General features: G+C 61.6%; 11 protein-coding genes across 11 annotated transcripts; all 11 read right to left on the reverse strand.

Annotated features, from left to right (window-relative positions):
• Positions 1 to 703: 703 nt before the first annotated feature.
• LSCM1_06935 (uncharacterized protein) lies at positions 704 to 1,288 on the reverse strand (the record flags this gene model as incomplete). Its single annotated transcript, XM_067324334.1, has 1 exon — positions 704 to 1,288. One exon carries the CDS (start codon positions 1,286 to 1,288, stop codon positions 704 to 706), a length of 585 nt encoding a protein of 194 aa, XP_067180005.1.
• An 808-nt stretch (positions 1,289 to 2,096) lies between these two features.
• Positions 2,097 to 5,696, reverse strand: LSCM1_06936 (uncharacterized protein; the record flags this gene model as incomplete). The annotated part of the gene is made up of 1 exon (XM_067324335.1): positions 2,097 to 5,696. One exon carries the CDS (start codon positions 5,694 to 5,696, stop codon positions 2,097 to 2,099), a length of 3,600 nt encoding a protein of 1,199 aa, XP_067180006.1.
• Positions 5,697 to 6,845: 1,149 nt separating this feature from the next.
• Positions 6,846 to 7,505, reverse strand: LSCM1_06937 (uncharacterized protein; the record flags this gene model as incomplete). Its single annotated transcript, XM_067324336.1, has 1 exon — positions 6,846 to 7,505. One exon carries the CDS (start codon positions 7,503 to 7,505, stop codon positions 6,846 to 6,848), a length of 660 nt encoding a protein of 219 aa, XP_067180007.1.
• A 641-nt stretch (positions 7,506 to 8,146) lies between these two features.
• On the reverse strand, positions 8,147 to 9,094 carry LSCM1_06938 (uncharacterized protein; the record flags this gene model as incomplete). Its single annotated transcript, XM_067324337.1, has 1 exon — positions 8,147 to 9,094. One exon carries the CDS (start codon positions 9,092 to 9,094, stop codon positions 8,147 to 8,149), a length of 948 nt encoding a protein of 315 aa, XP_067180008.1.
• Positions 9,095 to 9,697: 603 nt separating this feature from the next.
• LSCM1_06939 (uncharacterized protein) lies at positions 9,698 to 10,933 on the reverse strand (the record flags this gene model as incomplete). Its single annotated transcript, XM_067324338.1, has 1 exon — positions 9,698 to 10,933. The coding sequence occupies one exon, from the start codon at positions 10,931 to 10,933 to the stop codon at positions 9,698 to 9,700; it is 1,236 nt and encodes a 411-aa protein (XP_067180009.1).
• A 748-nt stretch (positions 10,934 to 11,681) lies between these two features.
• On the reverse strand, positions 11,682 to 13,736 carry LSCM1_06940 (uncharacterized protein; the record flags this gene model as incomplete). Its single annotated transcript, XM_067324339.1, has 1 exon — positions 11,682 to 13,736. One exon carries the CDS (start codon positions 13,734 to 13,736, stop codon positions 11,682 to 11,684), a length of 2,055 nt encoding a protein of 684 aa, XP_067180010.1.
• Positions 13,737 to 14,897: 1,161 nt separating this feature from the next.
• Positions 14,898 to 15,452, reverse strand: LSCM1_06941 (uncharacterized protein; the record flags this gene model as incomplete). Its single annotated transcript, XM_067324340.1, has 1 exon — positions 14,898 to 15,452. One exon carries the CDS (start codon positions 15,450 to 15,452, stop codon positions 14,898 to 14,900), a length of 555 nt encoding a protein of 184 aa, XP_067180011.1.
• Positions 15,453 to 16,088: 636 nt separating this feature from the next.
• On the reverse strand, positions 16,089 to 16,670 carry LSCM1_06942 (uncharacterized protein; the record flags this gene model as incomplete). The annotated part of the gene is made up of 1 exon (XM_067324341.1): positions 16,089 to 16,670. The coding sequence occupies one exon, from the start codon at positions 16,668 to 16,670 to the stop codon at positions 16,089 to 16,091; it is 582 nt and encodes a 193-aa protein (XP_067180012.1).
• Positions 16,671 to 17,849: 1,179 nt separating this feature from the next.
• LSCM1_06943 (uncharacterized protein) lies at positions 17,850 to 20,912 on the reverse strand (the record flags this gene model as incomplete). Its single annotated transcript, XM_067324342.1, has 1 exon — positions 17,850 to 20,912. The coding sequence occupies one exon, from the start codon at positions 20,910 to 20,912 to the stop codon at positions 17,850 to 17,852; it is 3,063 nt and encodes a 1,020-aa protein (XP_067180013.1).
• A 1,828-nt stretch (positions 20,913 to 22,740) lies between these two features.
• Positions 22,741 to 23,820, reverse strand: LSCM1_06944 (uncharacterized protein; the record flags this gene model as incomplete). Its single annotated transcript, XM_067324343.1, has 1 exon — positions 22,741 to 23,820. One exon carries the CDS (start codon positions 23,818 to 23,820, stop codon positions 22,741 to 22,743), a length of 1,080 nt encoding a protein of 359 aa, XP_067180014.1.
• A 1,221-nt stretch (positions 23,821 to 25,041) lies between these two features.
• Positions 25,042 to 26,712, reverse strand: LSCM1_06945 (uncharacterized protein; the record flags this gene model as incomplete). The annotated part of the gene is made up of 1 exon (XM_067324344.1): positions 25,042 to 26,712. The coding sequence occupies one exon, from the start codon at positions 26,710 to 26,712 to the stop codon at positions 25,042 to 25,044; it is 1,671 nt and encodes a 556-aa protein (XP_067180015.1).
• Between the last annotated feature and the right edge of the window lie 68 nt (positions 26,713 to 26,780).

Here is a 26,780-nt window from a genome sequence, read left to right on the forward strand (position 1 = left end):
CGCGCGTGTGTGTGTGGTGGCGTGAAGAAAGGGCACCGCCGCCAACGTCGTCACGCACACATACACGCACACACACGCACACACACAACGACGGGAGAGAGACATTTAATTGGCAACAAAGGAGGAGGAGGATAGGATAGGATAGAGAGAGAGGGTGGTGGTGGTGGAGGACCGGGAGTGGCCGTGGGCAGCACCTTTCTCAACGATGCTGACGAGCACACACGTGCCAGCTGGCAATCTGACGACGACCATGAGCAGATCAGCGGCCGGCAACGGTTCTCTTTCACCCCCCCTTTCTCTTCCTCTTCCTCTTTTCCGCCGCTTCTGCACGGTGTTGGGGGAGAGGAAAAGGCGATGGGGAACACCTGAGCCAGACAGCGCGCGCGCGCACGCACACACGTGCGTGCGTGTAGACAAAGTTCAGCGGCATTGCCGGACAGCATCACTGCTTATGTACATAGAAGAGACAGAAGGACGGGGCAGGATGCGTGTGCAGCGCTGTCGAGAAGAGAAGACACGCACACACACAGGAAAAAGAAATACCATGCAGCAGACAGAAGTCTGCGTGTGCGTGGTGTGCACATCATGCGCGATCACACGGGAGGGGAGGGGGGAGACAGCGCAAAGGACACACGGCTGACGAGAAGTGGGGCCTGGCGCGCATGATACTGTTGCCCTCACTCATCGCTAAACGCTCGCACCTTTAGACGCTCTTGCACGAGGGCCCGCCACTCGTTCCCTGCAACTGCCCCAGCTGCTTCTGCAGCTCTACAATGTCGGGCGTCGTCGTCGGCACGGGGGTGCACAGGTACTTCGCCAGCTCGTCGATGCGCACTCGCCCCTTCTCATCCGTCGGCACCTCAGCGAGCAACTGCCGCACGTCCGCCTCCGGCATCTTCTCCCCCAGTGTCGTGAGAAGAGTAATGAGCTCAGAGAGCTTCAACCGACCCGAGTCGCCGACGTCAAAGGCGCGCAGCGCTGTCACGAGGTCGTCCTCGGTGGGCCCGGTGTACGGCTGCTGCATCAGCTTCACGAACGCGTCATAGGAGGCAGGGTTGGGCAAGGGCCGTAGAAGATCGTTGAGCTCCGCCTCCGTGTAGCGGCGCCCGAGGCTGCGGAGGATGTGCTTGAGGTCGATGTGCGACACAAACCCAGTGTGCCGCTCGTCGAAGAGGTTCCATGTCGAGCTCCACTCCAGAGGTACGGAGGAGTTGCCCGGAACTGGCGAGGCGGATGCCGCTACTGCTGCCGCCGCAGCTGCGGCAGTCGCTGCTTCTGGAGCGGCCATGACGTCCACTAACGTCTGATGGCGAGTAAGGACGGGAGAGAGGGAGAAAGGTTCTGACGCGAGGTGGTGCGCTGTCTGTGTGGTGTATAGTTGCTGAGCTGTCGTGCCGCCCGTCGTGGCGAGTCGAAGGAGAAGCAGTGATGCACGGTGAGGGGGGAGTGCGGGCAGTAAGGAAGCGGTGAGAGGAGGAGATGGGGTCTTCGATCCCACCGAATGGGACGCGAGAAGAGGCGTTCAGGGAGTGCGCGTCATCGATTGCCGCCCACTCCTCGATGAGCATGGGCGCCCTTCGTCTACCCGAGTCGACATATACGTTGGCCTCTTCCCTCAGTCGCGCCGACTTTCAACACCGACGTGGCAGAGCAGCTCGACGGAGAGGGAGGGAGAGGGGGCGCTGGCCGCAGCGGTAGCGGCCACGGGGCATGTTTACTGGCGTGTGCAGCAGACAGTAGAGAAGGGGGTGGGAATACGCGCAGTCCCTCTCCACCACCCCCACCCCCCGAGAGAAAACGAAGAAGGGAAGACTCATCTACACAAAAAAGGGGATGGGCGTGCGTGTGCGTGTGTGTGGGGGGCTAACGTGCCCTGGTACAAGAGGAGCGGTGCTGCTGCCGACGGGTGATGGACGGCTGCTTTGCCTCCCCCCACCCCCACCAACATCTCCGCCTCTTTAGAGTAGGGACGAAGAGCAGCAGCGCCAGTCCAAGACATGTGCACAACACAGAGAGAGAGCATATAAATAGGGAGCGGCGGTCAAACACACACACACACACACATGTGCGAGCGCGCCTGCACGCAAGGCTTGACTCTACGGAGGTGGCGCACTGCCCAGCTTCGTGCGGATGGCTGATGTGGAAGGGGGCGAGGGACTCATGGACGGGTGTGCGATCCCCTTCCGTGTCTGCGAGTGCGTGTTGGACGAGGCGAGGGAGAGCCCACGACGTGGCAGCTGTGGTGGCAGCGGCGGTGGGGAGCGGGATGGCACTCGAGCTGCTTCGGACCTGAAAGGGGCAGGCTTGCATGAGCGCGATGCTTCCTGTGAGTAGGGCGGTGTGCGGGAGCGTACCGGAGGCGATGTAGTGTTGCTATGGTGCCGAAGCGAGTCACCAGAACGTTCTAGAGGAGTTGTGCGAGTACCAGCACCTCCGCTTCGAGCCCCAGTAGCCTCATGGCGTCCCGGAAGACGCTTCGATGAAGCATCGGCTATCGCCAAGGGTGTCATGCCGCAGCGGGAAGGAGGCGTGCAGACTGGCATCGGCGAACCGTTGCGAGAGGGGTGTGGAGACGTCCGTTTATCAGAGGCTGCGAGCGGCTGCTCGGCGCGATGCCGCACGAGCGCTGGCGGGGCTGGGGAGGCGCTGCGGTGAGGTGGATACGACCGCAGGGGCGGTGGGCTCGACGCACTGCGACTCCGCAGGCGCGAGGCTGGCGTCGCTGTTGTGGTCTTCGGAGCCGTTAGCAGGTCGCGAACACGGTGACCATGAATCCAGAGCTCCGCCTTGGCCGACCTTGACGGAGGCGATACTGTGACGCCACGACTATCGTTGTCGCGGCGGCCCACATCCGCGGTGTCCTCGCGAGGGTCGGTGGCGGCTTGCAGCGCATCCCACGCCGCGACGAGCTCCTTTAGCTGGCTCACAATGCGAGGCAGCTCCTTCGCTACCCGCCGCCGCGTTTTCTCCTCCTGCAGGAGCTGCTTCGCCATGTTGCCTTTCTTGTTCAAGAGCCGCTCGCGGCTCGTGGCACGCATCTCTGCCTCTTCCCGGAGAATCTCCTCATAGTTCTGCACCAGCGGCGCTGCTTGCTGGATGATGTGCAGCCGCAGGCGCAAGAGCTCCATCTCGTCCTCTGCCTGCTCACGCACCTGCTGACACGCGGCCAGGTGACGCTGAAAGCTGAGAAGAACCTTGTCAGGTTTCAACGGTGGCACCTCAGCGCCTGCAGCCACCCCACGCCAGTCGCTGCAGCGTGTAGCTTCGTTCTTGCCGTCCTTGTACCGCTGCTGGTGCTGCCGTGTCGCGATGACAGCGGCTGACTCTGCCTGGAATGTTTCGAGTAGCTCTTCCTCCACTGCCACGCGCAGCTCCCCGTCTGGTGCCACTGCGTATGTTTTGTCGCACGTTGCCGCATAGTAGGCCTCATAGATGGTGCGCAGCCGCGCCATTGTCTTCTCCACCAGAGCGTCCTGCTGTGCGCTGAGGTGCGCCTGAAACGCGAGCCGAGCGCGGCGGACGTAGTCGAGGACCGGTGCATACGAGGCGGCACGAAGGACTTGGCGGACGACTGGCGGCAGGTACAAGCCGTCAATGGCCCGATGCGCACCATTGTGCTCACCTGCACTGTCGCTATCACCCACCACAGTCGGTGGCGTGAGTCTCTCGCTGCTCTTCAACGATGAGGAAGACAAGCCAGCTGAGGATTCCGCCACCGACAGCGCGTGCAGCGATGCTAGTTTGGCTGCAGGACTAGCCTGCTGCTGCTGCTGCGCGGCCACATCCGCCTCGTACGTGGCGTGCAGCTGCCGGTACCGAGCGATGATCTCCTCTGCTGTGCTTGTGTACGGCTCCGGCTGGAGAGGGGGGAGAGGCGGCGCGCAGATGGCCGCTGTGGCAGCCTGTGTCATGGCCCTCTCGCCATCGCCACTGCTGCAGGTAGGGCCACCGGCCTCACCTTGACTCGCCGCCTCGCTCCTGGATCGATTCGTGAGAGACGTCAGTGACGAAGCCGCTGGGGACGTCCTGCGAGCAGACATGGTCCGCCACAGCTTCTCTAGCGTGTCGAGCGCATGCAGCTCCTCCTGCGCCTCCTGTTGCATGCGCTGATTGTGCTCGTCAATGCCGCGTACAATCGCCTCGGCTTCGGCGTGGATGCGCGTGAGGGCGAGGTCTTGATGAGTACCGTAAGCGGTGATGTCGGACACGTCCACCTCCAACACCGTCGCGCGCGCCTCCGCGGTCGGCGGCGTGCCGGGGTCGCCACCCCGCACCACCATCTTCGCGGCAGCGCACACGCTAGCGGGTGGCGTAGCTGTCTGTGCGGTGGCGCGTGCCTCCGTCGTCGCTGTCATGGTATTGCACGTCGGCCACGTCGAGCTACTCGCTTCGCCTTCAGCACGGCACTCAAGTAGTGTGCCATCGACGTTGCCATCGTTCCCGCTCGCGCGGTGCGGTGCGTCGAGGGAGCACGAGGCCGCCGACAAGAGCAGCTGCAGTTCTGCACGCGTGGCGTCCTGCAGCGAGGTTGTTGGGCGGTTGACAAGCGCCTCGATGGCGTCTGCGTCTTCGTTGGCACCGAAGCCGGTGCTGCCGCTGCTGCTTTCGCACTTACCGCTGGATGGTACTCCCGAGCGGGCGACGAGGCCGGACGTCTTTGGAGATGTCAGCGGCGAGACAAAGCGGGAGGAGCACGCGGACACCTCGCCGACAGCGATAGTTCTCTGCGGCCTTCCATCCATCGCAGAGTCCCCATCGCGGCTGACCTGCTTTCCAAGCACGCTAGCGCTGCAGTCCTCCTCTTTGCCGAGGTACTTGGCTCGATACGCCGCACGTAGCACCACCTGCTCCTGCGCGCTGCGGCTCATAATGGCTCGCTGCTTGCACAGCAGCTGCAGTAATCGAAGTCGGTTGTCGGCAAGGCGCTGCAGTCGATCCAGCTCTGCTTGCAGCTGTTGACGTACGCCTTCGTGAGTGTTGTTGTGCAGCAGAAGACGCAGGACTTGCGCCGCCGCGCTGCAATCATTGGCGCCGTGGCCGTGTGCTACCTGCTCGCTGATGCCATCGTCCGTCTCTAAGCCCCCGCCGCCTCCCTGATGGACGAGCTCGTGCGGCGGCGCATCGCTGCGCTCGCCTTGCTGCCCAGACCGGAAAAGGGTTTCGAGGAGTGTGGTGAAGGAAGGGAGGGAGAGATAAATGAACTCTTCTCTGTGTAGCGGTGGCACGCTCTCTGCGGCATCTCTATCGACGCCGCTGCCCATACCTGGCGTCGCCGTCAACTTCACGGCATTGTTCGCTGTCCCCGCTGCATTGCCGCTGGCGCTACCCCTGCCACCACTGCCGATAAAGGGGTGGTGCTGCTGCGTGCTTGCGTAGTGCTCTTTCAGCAGCGACACGATCGACATCACCTCCGGCTGCCGCGGAGCGTCATCCAGCCGCAAGGCCAGGTGGCACACGTCTCGCAACAGTGCGTCGTTCTCCGTGGCCGCGTTGTACTCAGCGGCTTCCTGCACGGCGCAGAAGTCGTCGAGAAAGGGCAGGAGAGAGCCGCGCAGAAAGAGGCGCCACCTTTGCTCGCAGTCGAGGGCGGCGATGCCCATTCTCTGCCACACCGCGTATACACGCTGGGCAACGAAGGAGAGCTGCTGCACTGCGGGCGCGACGCGCGGGTCGGCAGCATCCACCGCGGCATTCATTGCCAACGGACGTGGCTGAGGCGGTGTGCCGCTCATTTCCGTGCCCTCCGCACAAACACTTCTTACCCCCCTCGCCCCGTCCTCAAAGAGGGGTGCCGCGACACGGCAGCGCACGCGCACGCACGCACCGTTTCGACGAGGTGATTCCGCCCCCCTCTCTGCTGTCGTGCGACTCTAAGGTGATGATGTGTCGCAGGACACACGCGCACTCGCCCCTGTCTATGAACAAAAAAAAACGGTGAAAAGAAAATGGCGAGCTTCTTCGTCTTCTGAAGGCATAAACGCGAAACAAAGGGTGAGAGGGCGCCGTTGTGGAGGTGGTGACGGTGACGTGGACTGTCGTGATGCGCCCATAAATGCGCACAGGCCACACAACATGAGAGAGGTCAAGGCCGGGAAGGGGAGAGTGCGAAGGGTTTCAAGTGAAAGTGCTGCAGTGCATCAGCAAGGGACGACCATCTGCGTACGCGCAGAAAAGGTAGCGCACAAACAGGGGAGGCGCACTCGGATCTGCGCGCGTGCCCGTGATACTGAGTGTGGGGAGGGCGATGCGGCCACGGTGAGACACCACCCCAACAGGAGGAAGTGGCGCGAGGGCAGAGAGAGGACGCCACGACAACAAACGCCTACGTACCGGCCGTCTTTTCTTCCGCCGACCCTGAACAGCCCGCTCTCCTCGACCACATCTCATCTGCTCTGTCTCTCTCTCTCTCTTGCCGTGAGTGATGGAGAGTACAGCGAGGACGCTCCAGCAAGGAAAGCGGGTGGTGGGTGGTGGCGGGGAGACGACGCGCATCATGACGACGGCATGTGGTGTGCGCGCACATGGTGACAACTCACGGTGACGATGCGGTGAAACGGCATCGCCTAGTGCGCGCCGTCTTCCTCTTCCGTCCTTTCCCATGCGTGTACGCAAACATTTTTTTTTTGGAGACAATTGAGTGAAAGAGTCCGCGGCGCGCGCGCGCACACACACACTCACTCACTCACCGATGAAAAAAGAACGACAAGAGAAAAGAAAAAGTAATGCACTTGACGATGTTCTCTTCGCACCTCAGCACCTGCCCGTCATCTCGCTGCTGCCGCCCCATCCAGAGGGGCGTCCGACGCGCGTACATCGCGCGCCCCTCGGGGAAACGCCCTCGCTCGCTACTCAGCCGCGGTGATCTGTTTCGGCTCAATCACCGTGATCACATCCGGCAGCGGCTCCGACGGGCCGTTGCGGCCAGTCGAGTCACCCGGGAGCATGATCTTGACCTTGACACCGATGCAGCCGGCGCGCATGTAGCAGTGGCGGCAGGCAGAGTCGACGAAGGACTTGTGGGCCGTGCCAGACTTGATCATGTAGCCATCGCGGAAGGTCATGCTCTTCGCACGCTGGCCCTTGATCTTGCCGCCAACAGTGACCTCGCAGCCCTTGGCGCCTGACTCCATGACGTAGCGGATGATGCCCATGGCGGCGCGGCGCACCTGCAGGTTACTCAGGAGCTTGAAGCGGAGGGACTCGACCTGGGCCATCGCTGACAGGCCGCGCACCTCCACACGCTCAACGTACAGCTGGAGCTTGCCCTCCTTGTAGTTGAAGCGCTGCTGGATGCAGGCGGTCAGCTCGCGGATGCGGCGGCCGTTCACGCCGAGCACCTCCCGAGTCTTCGTCGCCTTGATCACGATCTCCGTGCGGAGGGTCGTGACGTGGTACGAGACACCGGAGAAGCCCTCCTCCGCCAGCTCGCGCTTGAGGAATTCGAACAGCTCGGCGTAGAACACGCCATCGCGGATGATCATGCGCTTCTTGGAGAGGGGGCCCATTTTTTTTTATTTTTCGTCTTGCTCTGGAGAGACTGAGAAAAGTGCTTCACCGAAAAACACAATGCCAGTTCAGTGGTAGCGGGCCAGTCGCATGCGCCCGTGAAATGGAGTGCGCACGGGCGTGTGTGTGTGTGCAAGGCCGCGGGCGAGACAGGAAGCAGATAGCAAGAGAGGAGAGGCAGGAGGGCGGAGGCAGGATGGTTGGCGCAGCTCAGCATATGGGCCGGCCCCTTCACAGGGCGTTTTGCCCCTCCTCCCTAACCTCCTGTGACAGGTGGGGGGGAGGAAAGAAGGGGCTCAGTGTGAATGCATGCACCGTGTGCTGTCATGGAGACATGTATGCGAGAGCGTGTGGCAGGCACGCACACACACCACGCCAGAGAGATGGTGAGGAGGTGCTGGTGAGGGGACGGCATCACAATCCTTTTCTCCTTGTCAGGCGCGCACCCCCATCTGCACCGTGCACTTCGCCGCTCTCCCCTTCACTCCCCCGATTACTCGCAGACGGCTGTTATGGATGCGTGAGGAAGGTGGCGCGCGGAAGAAGCCCCTCCCCGCCCCCGCCAACAGACGTTCTCGCGGGCTCAGGGGCACACAGACACAACGGGAGGGGAGGGAGCGAGCATCCATGTGCTGGATCGCTAGTGCTTGCGCTCTTCGTCCTCAGGGCAGTAAACCTGACAACGCTTCAACCTCTCCAGAATAGCATCGATGCCGGTTTCATCGTCCGCCGCCTTGACGCGCGACGGGGTAGGCATCACGAGGCTCTCGCGCATCCCCGATGTGGAGGTGGCCCACCCCGGGCGGAGAGGGGCAGCACCGACATCGGCGACACCAGTAGCGGCGGCCGCCACTGGCCCGATCGATGGTGTCTCCCGTGCGTCGGAGGAAGGGTTGCCCTGCAGATGCGGTGCATTCGTAGGCGGGGATGACGAGCTCGGGCCTGGCGCTGCGTTGCCCTTGGCCGCAGCTGCTCTTGAGGCTGCCTTGCGAAACAACCGCCAGCCCCATACGCCACCCTCTGCATTTATCGATGGCGTCTCACTCGCGTTCCGCCACGATGCTGCGTCTTTCGGGGCTGCCTCGCGGGCCTGAACCCCGAGCTCGCGGAAGCGCCGCTCCTCCTCATGCTGGCGGTGCTTTGCCTCCATCGTTTCGGACTTCGCCCGTTGCGACGCCGCCAGCTGCTCCTCGATCGTTGGTACATCCTCCATCATGTTTGGGTACCCAGGGTGCCATCGACGCAGTACCACGTCAGGGGAGCAGTCGAAGACATCCTTACCAAGCCGCTGACTCACCTCGTTGTGCATCTCACACACGTAGCGCGACACGGTGAGCTTGTCGCGCACGTCTGGCGGGTGGTCCCGCACGTACTCCCGCATGTGGTAGGCACACCAGCTGCAAGCGTACACATGCGCCCACGACTCGATGAAGTTTTTCATTGCGGCCTGCTGCACGGCGGAGGGCCTGTACGGGTAGACGGCGGCCGAGGAATGGAGGATGTTCCACCCCGACGCCCCCAGCTCCAGCGGCGTCGGGCACTCGCCCGGGATGAGGGTGAGCCGCTCGTGCTCTTCGCTGTCCGACATGGATAGCTTTCAAGAGGCGAAAGAGAGAGAGGGAGACAACGGCTCCTTGCCGACGACGATGAACACCGCTTGTGGTCACGATGTACCCCTCGACGCGCTACGTGCAATCGTTGCGAAGGTGTGGGAAAGGGATGGCGGTGATATGCGGAAAGAGTAAGATGAGCTTGACCCGATAGTCTGCTGCCTTTTGGGGAGTGGGGGAGAAAGGGGAGAGGGGGTGGAGCTGAGAACACAGGCTACGAGAAAGACACGGACACACACACACGTGCACACGGTCATGAACGCTATCCTCATTGTTGTGTGCGTGCACTTGGAGGAGGAGAAAACGGGGGGAGGGGCGCGCGATAGGGAGGGGCGGCAAGTATATTCGAGATGGGGATGCCACACTTCACACACAAAGACCTATACATAGGTGCTCAGGCACGAACGCAAAGGCGCGGGTGGATAGCACCTTCCGGAGCAGCATCCACACACACATACACACGCAGGCAGGCAGGCACAAACGTATATGATGCATGCTGAGCCCTTCGTCGTGCGCATGCTCTGCAGCCCCCCCCCCCCACGTCTAGACCCTTGACCTCTTCCCAGTACGCTCGTGAATCCTTACTGAATGGCCTTCATACGTGCCATGAGCTCCTCGACAGATGCGTCGGTCGCCTGTACAAACTTGTCCTCATCCGCGGCATTGGCTCTGTCCGCCGCGGTGCTGGCGTACGCGTACTCCAGGCCGCTCTCACCGCCAGTGCCGCTGCCCGGCGGGGTGGCGACAGTTGCAGGGCTTTGCTCCTCAGCAGCGGAGGCGCTGCCCGCCACCTCGCCGTGGACGGCGAGCGAGTCTTTGCCTTCGGCCTCCACGGTGATGCCCCACTCGGCTGCGCACGCCGTCGCCCGCGCCTGTGCTGCCTGCCGCTCCTTCGCCGTGCGATCTGCGCGAGCCTTGCGCACGGCATAGAGCGGGTGTGCTGCATCGCCCATGGCCTTCACCTTGGCTGCGTAGGCGGCCTGCCGCTCGCCGCAGAGCGCATTGCGGCACTCGGGGTTCGCCTTCAGCTCGACACGCGGAAAGTGGTCGCGCATGGCATCGTAGCCAACGTACTCGGAGACCTCGCCAAAGTGAAGGAGGTACTTCAGCGTGCTTTGCGCGAGGAAGCCGGCTATGATGCCCATAGTGGTTGGCAGCGACGCCGCGCACACGCCCTCCCGCTTCGCCTCTGGCAAGCCGGTCGCGACAACCAGCGGCGGGCAGCATTCATAGCAAGGGGTGACACCCGGCAGCAGCAGCTGGATGTGCCCACTGACGGCGTCTTCGGAGACGCCGCTCTCCATCCAAGGCACCTCGTACGTGAGGCACGCGAGATTCACCGTGAGACGGGCCTGAAAGTTGTCGACGCAGCATAGAAGGAGGTCGATGGGCGAGTCAGGGGCGACGCCGCCCTTCGTCAGCGCGTCCGAGAAGCGCTGCCAGTGCTCTGTTAAGGTGATATTGTAAGCGTGCGGCTCAACGAGGGTGTTTGGGTTGATGCCCTGGAGGGTCTCCTTGGCGGCTTCCACCTTCTTCAGCCCCTGCTGTTCGGGACGGTAGAAGAGGCGATTCATGTTCGCCATTTCCACTGCATCGTAGTCGAAGAGAAGGAGCTTCCCGATGCCACAGCGTGTCAGCATCTCCGCCACGACGGAGCCGACGCCGCCGGCGCCGACGATGGCGACCGCCTTATCGCGAATACTTTCGTAGTCGTCCACGACGCCCATTCGCTGCAGCGCCATCAGGCGGCTGTAGGGATTATCGTCGCGCACCTCGGCGCTGAACTTCTGCGGCCCTGGAGAGGATGATGACGCCATTGCTGTGGCGAGTGGCGGGCGGGCGGCGCTAGAGCGGACAGCAACGGCAGCGAACAGCCTAAGAGAAAGCGAAAGCCGCGAGTACTCCAACTGGTGACCGTTTTCGCAAGAATGTCTGCCCACTCGCGATGCAGCGGCGCTTGTGGTGCACTCTTTCTGCAGTAGCGAGGGGGGGCTGGAGACTGACAGCTGCCGCTGAGGATGGTGGTGTTGGCGGATGTGTGTCTGTGGCGTACGTGCGCGTCGTGCGCAGCTTGACGTATCGAATCACCGATGGAGAGAGAGATGAGAGGGGAAAAAGAGCGTTCATCCAGAGAAAGAGACTTAAGGAAGCGGAGAGCCCCAACAGGGGTGTGCTCGCCTCTGCGGGCGTGCGGCTTTAGTGGAGAGCATAGACTCCTACACCCCACGGCACCCACCCATACTGCGCACACCTCGGAAGATGTGGCTGCATGGCGATGCTGGTCGTGGTGGTGAGGGGCACAGAATACAAGGACGAGTGCAGTAGGGCAAAAGAGATGCCGCAGTGCCGCCGCTCCCCCTCCCCCCGTATCAGCCCCGCTTGCCGACCGCCACGATTGTAGTGCTTGCGCGTGCGCGCTTCTGCATATCCGCGCGAGCTCGCGCACACGGGTGCCACTTGCGGCACTAAAGGTGCGAAGAATGAAGCGGGATGAATTCGCGCCACTGCCCCTTGCGCATGCGCTCTCCATTCACTCCCACAGAGTCCACCCTTGTCGCCGGTGGCTCAGCTCTGCGTTGGCCCTCGCGACATGGAGGCGACACAGCTGGCAAGGAACTCGCGCAGCTCGGCATCCTGCGCATCTTCCTCTGCCTCCTCGTCGCCCGCCTCGTTGGCAGAGGTGTAGGTGCGCACAAAGGCTTCGAAGTCCAGGGGGTACATGGAGTTGAGCGCAGTGGTTGTGGCGATGTGCGGAGATGCGGTTGGCGGGGAAGTGGAAAGTGGGGCAGCACCCGTCATGGGGACGCTGCAGTTCACTGGCAGTGACGACACCGCGACGCCCGTTGGGCATCCAGCGCTGATGCCGGCCGCGCCCCCGGCACCGGCATCAGCGCTGTGGGTGTTCGGGGTGTCGCCACCAGTCATGACCATCAAAAATTCCGACGGGGAACCGCTCTGTCGCGGGGTTGCGTATGCAGAGTCCACGGTGATGTTGCTGTCGCGAGACAGGCGCCCTACCGTTCCCCCGGCTGCGGTGGCGGCATTGATGCTCGTAGGGCTGGCGCCCACGTGAGACAGGGTGCCGCTCGTGGTGCTGTTGCCGCTGCTCACGGGCATACCATCGCGCTCCCTGTTCTCCCCCTCCCTCAAGCCCCGCATCGGTGTTGCCACCACCGACGCGTGAGTGCCACTGCCGCCCTTCGAGGGCCGATGGTGCGTGCTGGCGCGAGGAGTGTTGACCGCGGAGGAGATGGCCGTTGCGATGCTCGTGTCTGCGACTCCGCCAGGCGCGCCGCTGGAGACAGAGGCTCTGCCGCCGCTGGGCTCCGAGTCCAGCGCTGCCACGTACAGGAGAAACGAGGCGAGCGCCGGCACAGAGGCGGCGGGCGCGTTGCTCGTGACGAGCGAGGGGCGGAAAGCCGCATTGCCAGCGCCGGACAGGCGCTTGCACTTCGCGGCGTCGGAGACGCGCCGAAGCTGCACCTCCTCTGCCGTGATGCTCGCAATGATGAGCGGCACACCTTCCTCGCCCGTCAGGAGGTGTAACTGGACGCCGAGCTGCTCTGCAAGCCACGCAGCGTTCTTGAAGGGCTTCACATCAAACGTTTTTCCTGGCAGTGAAACAAAGGCTGCTGTCGCGGTGGCCGATGGCGCATGAGGTGGCGAAGACAGCACTTCCAACGGCCCGATCGCTGCCTCGGCTGCCACGCTCTCCGTGTCGGTCACCGTTGGTGGGGTGACGGGCTCGAAAAAGCGGAAGAGAGTAAAGGTGTCCTCGAACGCTGTCACCACCGTGGAGCTGCCATCCGCTGCCCTCGCGCTACCCGACAGTGCCGCTGCTGAGCCGCTCTCGCGACCGCCTGCTGCTGCCGCCAATGCAGAGGATGATGCCGACGACCCGGCTTGCCGCACCGAGCGCAGCTCCAGCCCACCGCTCTCCGGCAGTGCCAGCAGGCACTGAGTTGCGCTCGATGGCAGCGAGGCGAGAAGGCTACCATACGCGCGGGCCTCTCCACACACCTCGAAGCGGTACCGCGACAGGTCTGCGTAGACGCTGATGGGCTCCCCTTCTGCTAGACGAAGAAGAAACGTCTTTGTAAGGTTGCGCGCGTAGGTGCAGTGCCACCGCACCACGTCCGCATCCGCGTGGTCCTCTCGAAGGTCATGAACGACGTCGGAATGGTCCTTCGCCGCCCCTGTTGCCGCACTGTCTGAGAGTGCTGTGGTGCGATACTGAAAGTGGAGGCTTTGCGCATTGTTGTTGTGCTGCCGCAGTACTGTTGCGCCGAGTGTCTTGGTGAGCAGACACACGTACGGCTTGGGGGCATCCGCGCTGGTGGGGTTGTCGCTACCCCCCCTCACAGCTGCATCGGAAGTCGCGAGACCGCTGTTGACATCGACGTTGCTTCGGCACGACGGGACCTCCATTAGGAAGCGGTCGAAGCAGCGCTCGTGCACTCGCACCGTGATGTGCCCATGGCGGCTCGGCGACACAGCGCTGATCTCAATGCCGTCGCTCAGCCCCACAATGAACACGGCATCACCGAGACGACTGACGCAGGTGAGAACACTGAGGAGTACGCGGATGTTCGGGCCGCTCACCGTGAATTCAAGCAACATGCGTATCCGACGGCTTCCCGCAAAGAGTACTTTTGGAGACCACGTCAATAACGTGCTTGAGCCTCTCTGTATGCATATATATATGTGTCTGTGCGCGTGTGCGTGCGGAGAGGGGGGCGAGCCAGCTACGGCTGCCCGTGAATGTGGAGTCGCTTCACCAATGTGGGTGGCGTCTACGCCGCTGCCGTGATACGTCCCCGGCAGACGTGAAGCCGAGCAGCTTTTTCCCCTTTGGTATCTCTGCACAGGCAACCTCCTTTGCGAGCGCGTGCGCTGAGCTCGGAGGTCAGCGAAAGAGTCCCGCCCAGCCACTTCCACCGACACACACACACCGCCGTGCAGCACCGCATTGGGGATGGGGTGAGGTGTGTGTGTGTGGGGGGGACAGAGCATAATTGGGGAGGGGGACCGTTGAGGCGAGGACCAAGACAGAGAGAGAAAGAGGGAGGGAGGGGGTGGCCGAAGCAGCAGCGCGCGCCCAAGCACATCCGTACGCTTCTTTTCTTTTTTTTTTAATTTACATGCTTGCCCTTCATAGATCGGTCGCAGCCCCCCCTCCCCCCAACCCCACACACACATGGGAGAGGGAGTGACGAGGGGCGAGATGAGACCACAGATGATGCCGTAAATGCCCTTGTTGGCGTAGTTAGGCCAAACATGATGGTGGGGAGGAAGGCCTCGACGCCTCGCCTTTTCCTCCACGCGCCCTCTCTACGGACGCCGTCTTGAACTGTGCCATATTTGCGAGCACACATGGCCACCCACCGCACCACAACAGCTGCGTGCGGAAGTAAGAGAGTTGTTAGTAGACATGGCACGAGCACCGCAAGATAAAGACAAGGCACATGCGCCTACATCGAACGCCGCTCTTACCGCTGTAGCGATCAGCATAAAGAGGCACTGCTGCGCATGCATATATATGTGTATGTATAAGAAATGTATCGCCTCTGCAGGCCGCTATATGCCCCTCCCCCACAGACATACACACACAGATACTCACAATAAACGGCACAAGGGAAGAGGGCGATGCCTGGAGGACACCCGACACACACCCCACACAACAGCCACAGGCACACACCAGCCGCACCGACGTCACAGTCTGTCCTTGAGACGTTTTTCCTGCTTGCTTCACCCTTCCCCCTCCCCCCATTTCCGCATTTTTCAGTTCTTTATGGGCTTTATTTCAATGGCCGGTCCAACGCGCTTCGCCGACGGTGATGACAGGCGCTTGATCTCCTTCGACGCCAGCCCCGGGTTAAGAAACTTAGGGCAGGTGATGCTACAATTGAAGATGTTGTGGCACATGTTCACCAGGTTACCCGTCTCGAACATGCGCACACGCTCGTCGAAATCGCGGTCGAGGGGCTCGACGAGCCAACGGTACGACTGCAGCAGCACAGCAGGACCCAGAAAGTGTTCACGGTTCCACCAGTATTGCGGGCAGGAGCCGGTGCAAGAGGCGCAGAGCACGCACTCATACAGCCCCTCAAGGCGCATGCGGTTGCTCGAGTCCACCTTTTCTTTCAGATACCAGCGGTTTACGGTGTAGTTGGCGTTGGGAGCGCGACGCGTGAGGAGGTGCATCGTTGTTTTGCTGTTGTCCTTTGCGGTGTACAGCTGCGGCGTCTTGGACGTCGAGTTCTTCACGAGGTGACGATACATGTACAGCGGGCTGCTGTAGCTCGCCAACTGACCGGGCAGAGGAGCGGACGGCATTGAGGCTTTGTGAAAAGTGTGATCTCGTGTAACTCTGACAGGGGCGTGTGTGTGTGTGTCAAGTAAAGTAGTCGGCGCCAGAGGGAGAGAGATCCATTCAGTGCGTTGCATGGGAGATAAACTTCCCGTTGGTGTGTCTGCGTGTCTGTAGGGCAAGTTGTCTTGTGTACTGGGCCATCGAGTACGCCTCTGCGGGCACCTCGCGAACCCACGAAGACCTCAGAGGTCAGGGATGGAATGAGGAGGACGGAAGAGAAGGCCATGCAGCCCTCCCCCTCAACTTGTCGCTGCGTGCCGCCTTTTAGTGCTCATTGCTTGCCGAATTGGCCGAGGGCTTCAAAAAAAAAATCAGAAATGAACGGAAAAGGGCGTCAGGAGAGGAGAGGCCTCTGTGTCTGTCTGCCTGTGTGTGTGTGGGGGCTGCCCTACCCCTCCTGACGATCTCCTCCTCCTCTCCAGCAGTGCGGATGTGCGTGCCTGCGTGCGTTGCCAAATAACGCTGCGGCACGTACCCACTGAGGCTCAGCAGCGACAACACCGAAGCCGCTCACCCATCCATACACAGGAGCACACACGCACGGCCAGGCGCGCGGGGAGAGGAAGGAGGGGAGCGACAACGCCGCGTGCGCACACCCCCTACCAGTTCCAACGGTGCGGCGCATCACCCGGCTTCACAGTGAAGACGGAGCGCAGGTAGCCGACCTTCTCCTTCCCCTGCGCATCCTTCTTGATGGCCGCAATGAGGGCCGTGTCGATCTTCTTCTGCAGCTGGGCGCGCGCGTCAGACACCACAGTCTTCTTCTCCGCCTTGGAGGTCTTCTTGGCAGCCTTCTCCGCCTTGGCCTTCTGCTTGTCGCCCATGAAGTCCGCCTCGCTCTTGACCGGCTTCTCCGACTTGGGGCGCTGGAAGACCTCGGGGGTGATGGCCGACGTGTCCACGCCGGAGATGTCGACCTTGGTGCTCGTGGCGATGACGTAGCGGGAGTCGATGCGGCGGATGGGGACGCCGTTGTACTTCATCGGGCCGGACACGACCAGCGGGCCGTTGTGCGGCAGCTGCTTCAGGATGACGGCGCGGCGGCCGCGAAAGCGGCCAGCGAGGATGATCGCGATCGCGCCGGGCGCACAGCTCTTACGCAGAGTCGTGTACTCGGGGCTCTTGCGCGACACCTTCTTCGCGGCCCTTTTTTTCGCAGCGCACTTGGCGGCGGCGGCCATGCTTGGAAACTCGGTGGGAATGGAGAGGGGGGGGTGATGAGGTGACGCTGGCTTCGTGCGAGTGCCTCCCTCCATGTTAGTTTCAGTGCGTCGGTGCAGTAGCGATGGCAAGCAAGGGATCAAGGAAGACGGAGATGGTGGTGGTGGTGCATGGGAAGAAGGAGATGAGTAGAGCCGAGAGGAGTGACTTTTGCGCGCGTAGCCCTTAGACTGTGCACCGCACCATTGTGTGTGTGTGTGGTAAGAGGAACCCAAAGCGCGGGGGAGGGGGCCCACGTGGAGAGCGCACTGCGTGAGGGCGTCTATCAAGCAGGCGCCTCGTCGTGGGCCGCCGCACTCACGTGGGGTGCACCCCTCATGTCGGCTGGGTAACGCTCGGCGTTGCGCTTCGCTTTGTAAAACGAGAACGCAGACACAGACACACACACACACACATGCTTACAGGCAGGCAGACAAACAGAGAGACGCGCCGACATGCTCTGTACATCGTATGTAAGAGGAGGGGGGAGGGAGGGGGAGAGCTTATCTGAAGAGGGAGCCCCCCCTCCCCCTCCCTCCCCCCACACCACACTCATACACGCATACACAAAAGAAGAGCAACAGCAAAGGAGAGGAGCGATATATATATATATAAATAAATAACAGGCGTGTGTGTGTCTGTGTGTGCGTGGGCGTAGTCGAGGGGGGAGGAGTTCCGTTCGGGCGCCTGCGCCTGTAGCTGTGTTGATGGACGTTGTCCATGGAAGCACACGCCAAGAATTATGATGCGAACACAACGAAGGAGGAGAAAGGGGAGGGGTGGTAGTGGTGGTGGTGGTGGGGAAGCCAACTGTTCGTTTTCTCGCGCGTCTGTGTGGGTGTATGCCGCTCCTCCACACGCTGCCGCTGCCGCGAAGCTGCCGTGGCCTTTCCTAAAGCTGAGACGCATGACCAAGGAGTGGATGCCTTGCCTCAATTGTCTCTGCTCTTGTGCTTGAGCCGCTGTTCTACGGCTCGCATTTTCTCATGCTAGCGCTCCTGCGGTCTGACTGCGACATTGTCCTCGAGAGAGAGAGAGAGGCCTTGATGCGGCCTGCATGCAGGCCATACGCTGCTGCTAGAAGTGGAAGAGGCAGAGGAGGGGGGAGGCCCGAAAGGACGGCAGCCGGAGAGCAGCTGAGCAGACACGTACTCAGCGCTCTACTTGGCGCACTTTGCCGCGTTCGCGTAGACCTCCGTCATGTAGCGAAAGAAATCAAACTCGTTGCTGTCCACGCCGGTGTGGTAAACGTAGCGGGAGGCAAGCCACATGGCGCAGATGGCGTGTTGATAGTTCTTCGGCACACGCTCGAGCATCACATCCACTGGGACCACCTCCTTCAGCGTCTTGAGTGCGTACTGATCCATCACATAGCGGACGAGATCGCGGTTCTGGAATATGTCGCTGCTCAGCACGTTGGCGCGCATCTGCACGTTCTTTCTGCTGAGCGCGTCGGCGATGAGCGTCTTTGGCTGAGTCGTGTCCTTTTCCCACTCACGCCAGATGGCGTTGAACTCAAGCTTCGCGTTCGCCTCAATGCGATCAAGGATCTCTTGGACATACTTCTTGTAAAACGCCGGCGCATCCGTGGCGCTTTTAGCGCACATGTACTTGGCATGCTCCTCATCAGAGAGGCAGAGCCCCGCAAACACTTCCAGCGAGGAGGATGTCACGCCACCCTTGTTCGCCGACGCATCCTTGATGAGCGTGACGCCGCACTTCTCGAGCGCCAGACGGGCGTCTTGAGAGATGAACAGATTCGCACCCTCCACAATGATCTTAAACTTTAGCTGCTCCGGGGGGAGGTTCGCGTACATGCCTTCCATCATGGACTCGCCATCCGCGCCTGGCACCTTGAGGAACCTGCCAACGTTCTCGAGCGTCACGCTGCGCGGGCGGCCACCGCACGGCACGAAGACGTCGGCGTCGGAGTACTTCAGGAAATGGAACTCGTCACGCAAGCGGGAGCCGTCCTCGATGCGGGTGCCGTCGGGAAGCTGCACATTGCGGTCCTCGGTCAGCACCAGGAAGCCCTCCGGTGACAGCTTGCTGCGGTCGAACTCGCGCAGCGGTAGGCGATGGCGGGCGAGACGGGCAAGCTCCTCGCGGTGGATGCCGTTTGGGTCGTGCAGCGAGGCAGAGATGTCCACCATGCCGGTCATCTTTTCCTTGCTGCGCAGCAACTCGTTCGAGCCGAGATCGCCGTCGGGGCCGCCGGTCTGAAATTTGCGCATCTCCGACTCCTCCAGCCCGAGCTTCTCGTAGACAGACCTGACGTAAGCGCGCACGCTGTGCGTCGTCATGCCGTACACGTCATGCGGGATGCCACCAAGCTCAGGGTCCTTGCCCGTCGTGAAGGACTTCCACGCCTTGTAGCCGCGTCCCTTGCTGTAGAGCGCGCCGGCGGCCGGGAAGGTGCCGGCGGTGTTCTCGTCTGGGCCGAGGAAGATGATCTCCTCCGTCTTTAGCCCGTCCACGACACCCTTTTCGCCCGGAATGATGAGGTCAAGCAGGGCGTCGACGTACTGGAGGAAGATGTGCCGACAGGTCACCTCGTCGAACTTGTTCAGGTAGCTGCTGGAGACGAGGATCGTGCCCTTGCTGCCGCCTTCCGGGATGTCTTTGTTCTTCAGCAGCTGTGTGTAGGCGAGGTTGTAGTTCTCCTGAAAGACGGAGCGCTTGTTCTTGCGGTAGTTGCGCTCCTTGGAAATAATCATGCGCACACCACCGCGCGCGATGTCGGTGAAGCGGATGTGGAAGCCGCGCCACTGCCCTCCCGCAAAGAGAAAGACGCCGTGCGGCACACGTGGGAACTCGAGCTCCTTCAGAAACGCCGGGTCCAGCCGGAAGGCGAGCGCGGCCTTCTCGGTCTTGCAGAAGTTGTGCTTGATGATCACCTCGTTGAACTTGAGGAAACTCATGAAGAGGGTGCGGTCGTACTCCGGGCGGTCGTCCTCGCGCAGACGGTGCATGATCTTCTCGGCAATGGCGGCACGACGCTCAGGTTGGGAACCAAGCCGAAAGTCCTCGTAGATCAGCTTCACGAACTCCGGGTAGAGGGCGATGACGGAGCCGGTGTACCGCTCCGACATGACCTCCTGCGTCAGCGAACTTCGCAGGTTGTTGAGCCGGTTCACGCCGTTTGGCTCCTTCGCTAGGATTGCCTTGAGATGACGGTAGTCGTCCGTCGTCGGGCTCGGGGTGAAGTACATGGCGAAGATGACAGCTGCATCAATGAACACGGCTTCCTCGCATGTCAGCGCCCCCGCCTCGTGCAGACGCGTAAGGGCGTTGAAGGGGCGGTTCGGTAGCAGCCCGACCAGTGAGGCGCGCTCCACTATCTGCTCAGCCGCCGCGCCGCGGATATCAAAGCTGTACACCTGCACCCCGTTCGAGAAGCTGTAGGATACGCCTGTCATGACCTCGGCCCCCTCGATCTCCTGAAAGATGGACAGCAGCGACGCAACGTAGTTCGTGCGCTCCACCATGGTCGCCATAGTGAAGGAGACCTGCCCCTTGCTGACCTCTTCGATATGGAAGACTGGAAAGACGGAGCTGAGCTGACGGCGTAGCAGGCCGCGAATGATGTCCTTCTGCTTCTCCGTCATCTGCCGCCCGGCAGTCCGCGTCGGCAGTGCCGGATTTTCCGGGTTGACATGCATCTCCGTCGTGGTGTTCTCTATGAAAGGCTCCATGGAGGCGGTGTAGATGGCGAAGTTGCGGTCCTCGCTGACGTAGTGGTGCGTGTTGCTGCCAAGGGTGCGATCATCGTTGCGGGAGACAAACTGCGCCATCTTGCGCAGCATGCGCAGCTTTTTCTGAGGCTCATTGTGACAGATGTAAAAGGCGTTGTGGCGACTCTCGTGGACGTACTCGAAGGAGTCACCCATGCGGAAGCGCGCCTCGGCCGTCAGCAAGCCCTGCACGTGGGCGACCATCTCTTCTTGCGAGAAGTTGAGCGGGTAGCTCGACATCTCCAAGCCGTTGATGAAGGTGTTGGCGAGGGACTCAACAATGTTTGCGTCGAATACGTCCTTCGCCGTAACCGCCTTGATGATGGCGTCACGGTTTACCGGCGGCGACGCGGCAGCCGAGGAGGCAAAGCGGCGGGGGCTGGTGAGCGAGGTGACACCGAGCAGCGTGACAGCACTGAGGGAGGGGCTGAAGGGACTGAGGCGACCACAGAGGCCGGCCATGGCCTGGGAGGCAGCGCGGCGCATCATCCTTCTCCAGTTGCGGTCGAGGCTGGGGCGCTTCTCGGAGGTCGACTCGCACGTGACGAAGAAGAGTGAAACCGAGAGAGCAGACAATCAATTTGCAAGCGAGATGTCACACAGCACAGGTGCTGAGGCGCGGCAGTGTGCACGCGCGTGTGTGCGTGGTCACACCCACCAGCGGAGGGAAAGGGGGAGCTGCCGGGGGTGGTGGCGAGGGAGGGAGAAGATTGGGCTGCACGATCACGCCGGCAGTACACGAGCAGGAAGAAGTAAAGGAGATGACTGATACGAGGTGGAGGCGGAGTACCAGGTGACGAGCGCGCGAGAAACAGAGTAAGCGAGGCGAGCGGGGGGAGGGGGTGCAGGCAGAAAATATAAAACGAGGCTGAGCGCGTGTTTCTCCGTGCGTGTGCGTGTGTGTGTGTGTGTGGGGAGGTTGTTTAGATATCCTCTCGCTGTGCTCTGGGCTTCTGTTCCTCCCCCTTCTTTTGCTGGACTGAATAGGGCGCGCACGTTTGTGTGTGGGTGTGCGAAGCGGTGGTGGCGATGGAAGCAGTCACGCGTTGGTCACAAGACAGCAGCAGATGGGCAGAGAGGGAAACGAAACAAAGATGATGGCTGGACAAGCGACTGAATGTCTTTTCTTCTGCCTTTTTATTTTTAGCGGTAGCCAAGTGCGTTTTTCTGCGCGTCCTTTGCAATGAGAGAGAGGACAGAGAGAGGCGTGAAAGGTGTGTGTGAGGGGAGGTGAGAGGTGAGCCAAACGAGCGAAGGGCGCAACGGACATACGACTGGAAAAAAAAAGAGGTGTGTGTGCGAGAGAGTGACGGTTTTTTTTTGTGTGTGTGTGTGGAGGGGGGGAAGGGAGGGAGGGAGACAGTGCGCGCGGTGGGTAGAGGATCTGAAGGACCGAAAGCTTCGCTGCCACGCCAGCGCACAAGGGAGAGGAGGAGGAAGGAAGGAAGGAGCGACAGTGATCAAGTCAGGGTGGGGGGTTGGACGGAGGCGCGCGCGCATAAACGCACCAGCGCGCCTTTATGCAGGCCTACACTGTTGGCATCGATCTGTTCGAGAAGGAGGGCATGAGCAGCAGCCCCGCTCTTCTCTGCTTCTATCTTTAGTAACGAGCGCTTTAGGGCGCCGCTCATCTTTACCCGGCACCACATCATCTGCACGAATACGCAACTACACAGCTCACCACCGCTGCCTCCCCTCCCCCCCTTCCCCCTCCCCCTCCACCTGTGCGGCGGCACACTTAGGTAGTGACGCATGGGCGGGCACACTCGAAGGGGTGGAGTGGGGCCATGCAGGGGAGAAACTGTGGAAGAGAAAAGGGCGCTGGTGAGGGAGGCGCGATGCGAGCACTGGTGACGTCATACGCAATGGCGTACCGCGGAGGTGGGATGGCCCGAAGCAGAGGTGTGCTCGCTTCTGCCCTCCCCCTCCCCCTTCGTCTGTCTTCTCACTCGAGTTGCACGCCTTAGAGAGGACTGAACGCGGCAGCCGCTGCACGGGCACAGTTTTGTACTTACTGCGCGGCGGTGACTCGCGTCTACCGACCCGTCGCCGCCTTCTCGATATTTTCCTCAGTGGGGGAGAGGCTTTGTGTGTGTGCATGTGTGTGTGTGCGTATGTGCGTGTGCATTGAAATAGGGGTGGGGGAGGGGTGACCGAGAGAGAGAGGGGCGACTCGAGAGTGTCGGCGGCGCCGGCATCATTGCTTACAGTGGGAGGAGCGCACCACCTGCAAGGAGCAACGAGCAACAAGAACGAACAAACACTGCCGGGCAGCACCAACGGCGAGAGAAAGGGACGGGGATGCCCCCTGTGCGGCTTACGATTTGCGGTGCATCACTATCGACAGTGCCTTCTCGAGTGCGTCACGCGCGGGCGAGTGGTGCAGGCTGTGTAGAGACTCGACCGAGAGCCGGCAGTGCTCCTCTGCCCGGCTTAGTGCCTCGGCCACCGCACCTTCCCTTTCCATCACCTCCAGGCAATACTCCACGTCACCCGGCTCGGAGAACCGACGGCGCACCATCGCATCCACCGTCGCGTTGCGCTGCGCAACAAGGAGCACCGGCATCGTCGCGATGCCCTCCTTCATGTCCGCCAGCTTCGGCTTTCCCAGCATCTTTTCGTCTCCCATGATGTCAAGGCAGTCGTCAAGGATCTGAAATGCGATGCCAAGGTGCTTGCCGAAGTCGAAGGCCGTCTGCTCCAGCGCCTCATTGCCCGGGTCTGCCAGCACTGCCGTCGAGGCGAGCGAGTTGGAGATGAGCGACGCGGTCTTGCAAAAGCTCTTCTGCTCATACCGCGCGATGTCGAAGCAGCCATCCATCTGGATAAGCTCCCCAGACGTGAGCTCCTCCAGCGCTGTCGTCATGAGGATGACAATGCGCGGCACCTGCAGTGTTGCGATGTAAAAAGACGCGCGGGCGAGCATGTAGTCGCCGGCGAGAACCGCACGCTTTGCATCGTAGACCTTGTGCAGTGCCGGTCGGCCGCGCCGCGTGTCACTGCTGTCGATGACGTCGTCATGCACGAGCGAGGCTGTGTGGATCAGCTCCGTCACCTCTGCTAGTCGTAGGAAGGGCAGGATGGTACCCGGCGTCACCTCGTCCAGGGACCCGATCGACTCCTCGAGCAGACGCGAACTCACGTCGAGCGGCAGCATCGCATGCGCCATGAGCACCACCAGCGCTGGCCGCATGAGCTTACCACCCGTAGCCAGCACGTACTTGCTGGCATGGTCGAGCACATCATTGTTCGTATTAGCCACGAGCGACTGAATATGTGCCTTGACGGCGGCCACCTCGCGATTCACGAAGGCAAAGGGGTGGCCCTCTGCCGAGAGCACTTTGTTGCCCTTCGTCAGCGCCGCTGCGCACCGTTGCGACAGGGAGCGATGCAGCATCGCCTCTCTTTCCTCAGGGGCAGGGGGGTAGGGAGGGAGAGTTGGGGGGGGGGCTGCGCGGGTGACGGTCAGCGTGCGTTCGTGTGTGCTACGGGAGCACCATAGGGGCCGCCAGAGTGCTCCAGCAGGCGAAAAAACAAACACAGACAGAGCCGTTACCTTTAACGCAGACACACACACATACACACACAAAAGACCGAGACTGAGCAGGAAGAGGGGCGACAGTGATGCGTTGGGGGACGGCACCGTCGAAGAGGCGGTCACAGAAGGCGAAGGGCAGAAAAACCGACAACAGCAACAGCGTAACTGTGGAACAGACACAGAGGGGAGGTGGAGGCGGCGACGGCTCCGTTCCTCCTGGCGGCGGGCGCTATTCCCTTTTATGGCTTACGTTTAAGGGCTGGTGGAAGGGGTGGGAGCGTCGCGGTGGCCGGGAGAGTTGTGGTCTGCTTATCAGGTATGGAGAGAGGGAGTTGGGAGGGGGGAGGGGGAGAGAGAGAGCAGCACCCGCCCAAGCAAAGGCTGGAGAGGTAGGAGGATCAGCGGCGGCGAGGACGCTTTCAGTTCGTCACGGAGGGCGTCTCAGAGAGGCACACACACACGCACACACATACGTGCACACTCACAGCACCCACAAGGTGGTTCACGATCCACTGAGAGCCAACCCGCAGATGATATGAGCCAACACCGCGAGCAGTGGAAAAGCTGAAGCGCCGCATGTGCGCATTCGTTCGGACGACAAAATGCATCACGTATACACCGACGCCATAGAAAAAAAGGGATGTGGTGATGAGGAATGGCCACGAGGGAGGGGAGAGGGGGGAGAGAGGGGAAGAGTGGAGGAAAAAAGGGGGCCGAGGGAGGAAGGCGGCATGACGTTGGCTAAGCTGCGGTGGTCGTAGAGGGAGGGGGGGCTGGGGCTGGGAAGGGGCATGGAAACGGTACGCGGTGGAGTGCACCCTCGCTGCTTCCACACGTGATCGCTGCTGCTTCCAGTGTAGGAGGTTCGCTTCTTTTCACGCCCCTCGCGCGCCGCGGGCACCTTTGCCGAGCTCACGCACACACACACACTGAAGAGAAATCGCACAATGGCCGCATCTTTGCGCTCTCAGTCACAGACACAGCAACCGAAGAAGAAAAAGAAGAAGCACATTGCCGTAGTACTTGCTTCCCGTGCCCCTATGGCCAACACATCAATCAAACGCTCGCTTACTTTCTTTGTCACAGACGCTGCTTCTTGACGAACTTGTTGAGTTGGAAGCTGCCGCCATCGTCGTCGTCGTCGACGACGTCCTCGCCAGCGCTCACTTCGTCATCCTCGCGTAGGCGAATCCCATCGTGGTGCTGCGGTTGCTGCTGCTGTTGCCCTTCTACTTCAGCGAGTGCCTGCATCTCACGCTGAATGCCTTCGTTGCTGATTACCGCGCTCGCGAAGACGCCGCCACGCACGGGAGGCTTGCGGCAACCCCCTCCAGTGCCATCGCCATCGTCGTCGCCGTCATTGCCTGCCACTCGCGTGAGGACTCCACCGAGTAGCTCTTGCCTCTCCTTGGACGATGGCGCCGCCGTGGGGTCGGCGAAGGCCGCAGTGGCACCACCACTCTTCGCGTACACAGAGGCTTCCTCCACAGATCGCAGCAGCTGCTCGTCCGCTTCGAGATCCTCCACAGTGATATTCAGTCTTGTCGCGGCCCGCTCGCGCAGTCGCTGCTGCTGCTTCGCCAGCTTCTCTTGCTCCCGTAGCTCTCGCTCCAGCCGAATTCGCTCCATCCGTTGCTCTCGCGTCTCCCTGCGCTGTGCATGGGCTGCGAGCTCTGCCGCCTTCTGCTCGAGCAGCTGCCGCGCCTTCTCTGCCTCCGCCGCCTCTAGCGCGGCCTGGCGGCGCTCTTTTTCCTCCGTCTTTGCTCTCTCCTTCTCTGCAAGCTCCGCCGCCACCTCCTTCGACGCTTGCTGCATCGCGATCGCCAGGTCCATCACAGCGTCACCCATGCCGCCGTCAGGATCCAGTCGGTCGTCCTGCTGTTGGGCAAGACGCTGCTCCACCGGTACAATGAGTTTCTTCCGATTCTGCCAGCTGCTCACGCAGAACGGAACCACCACCTTGCGGCTGCTGACCGAGGAGACAGCCCCGCCACTACCCGTGCTGCGCTCGGAGACTGCCGCCAGCATCATTGATGAGGGCGACGTACTCGTCGTCAACTCACTGGATGCACTGTCGCCATTGCTCGCTTGCTGCTTTTTGGCGCTGCCTCCACCGGAGCGCAGCAGTAGTGCATCTGTGAAGAGTGACTTCTTTTCTTTGGTCGGCGATCGCACAATCGGGCCTGACTCGCTCGACACACCATCGATGCCTGTGGAGCTGCCGCCCGCCGCCGCGATTGTCAGCGCAAGCGCCTGGCCGTTTGGCTTATTCAAGGCAGAGCGGAGACGGCTCTGCAGGGCGAGGCTGTGGCTGTCGAACACCTCCGCTGTCCGGCGGGAAGCAGCCAGGCTTTCTTGCAGCTTCTGCGCCGTGCGTGCCGTCGTCTCTTCAGCTGTTTCGCCTCCCGCAGAAGAGACCGTCACGGAGGATGTAGAAACGCCACTGTCCAGTGCACAAGTTGCTTGCGGGACCACCACCACGGCTTGCGACATGTAGGGTTGTAAAGGCGCGTACGTTGATGCGAATGAGCTGCTGCTGACTTGCGTAGCGCCTGGGACGCGTGGGTGAGGTCGCACTATCGCCTCCGTTGGAGCACTTGTGCTGGCCGATACCGTGGAGAGAGCTGCTGCCGTTGCAGCAGCAGCGGCGGTGAGCACCGTTGCAGGTGGACGCTGCTTCCCCATGCCGTTCGGGTACTGAATGAAGGGACACTCCGCAAAGGAGCCGCCATCGTAAAACTGAAGACTCATCAGCGCCTGCCTGCCTGCTGTGTGTGTGTGTGTGCGATGTGTGTGTGAGTGGGCGCACGTGTCGGGCC

Source organism: Leishmania martiniquensis, chromosome 15 (assembly GCF_017916325.1).
Source record: "Leishmania martiniquensis isolate LSCM1 chromosome 15, whole genome shotgun sequence".
NCBI classification, from domain to species: domain Eukaryota; phylum Euglenozoa; class Kinetoplastea; order Trypanosomatida; family Trypanosomatidae; genus Leishmania; species Leishmania martiniquensis.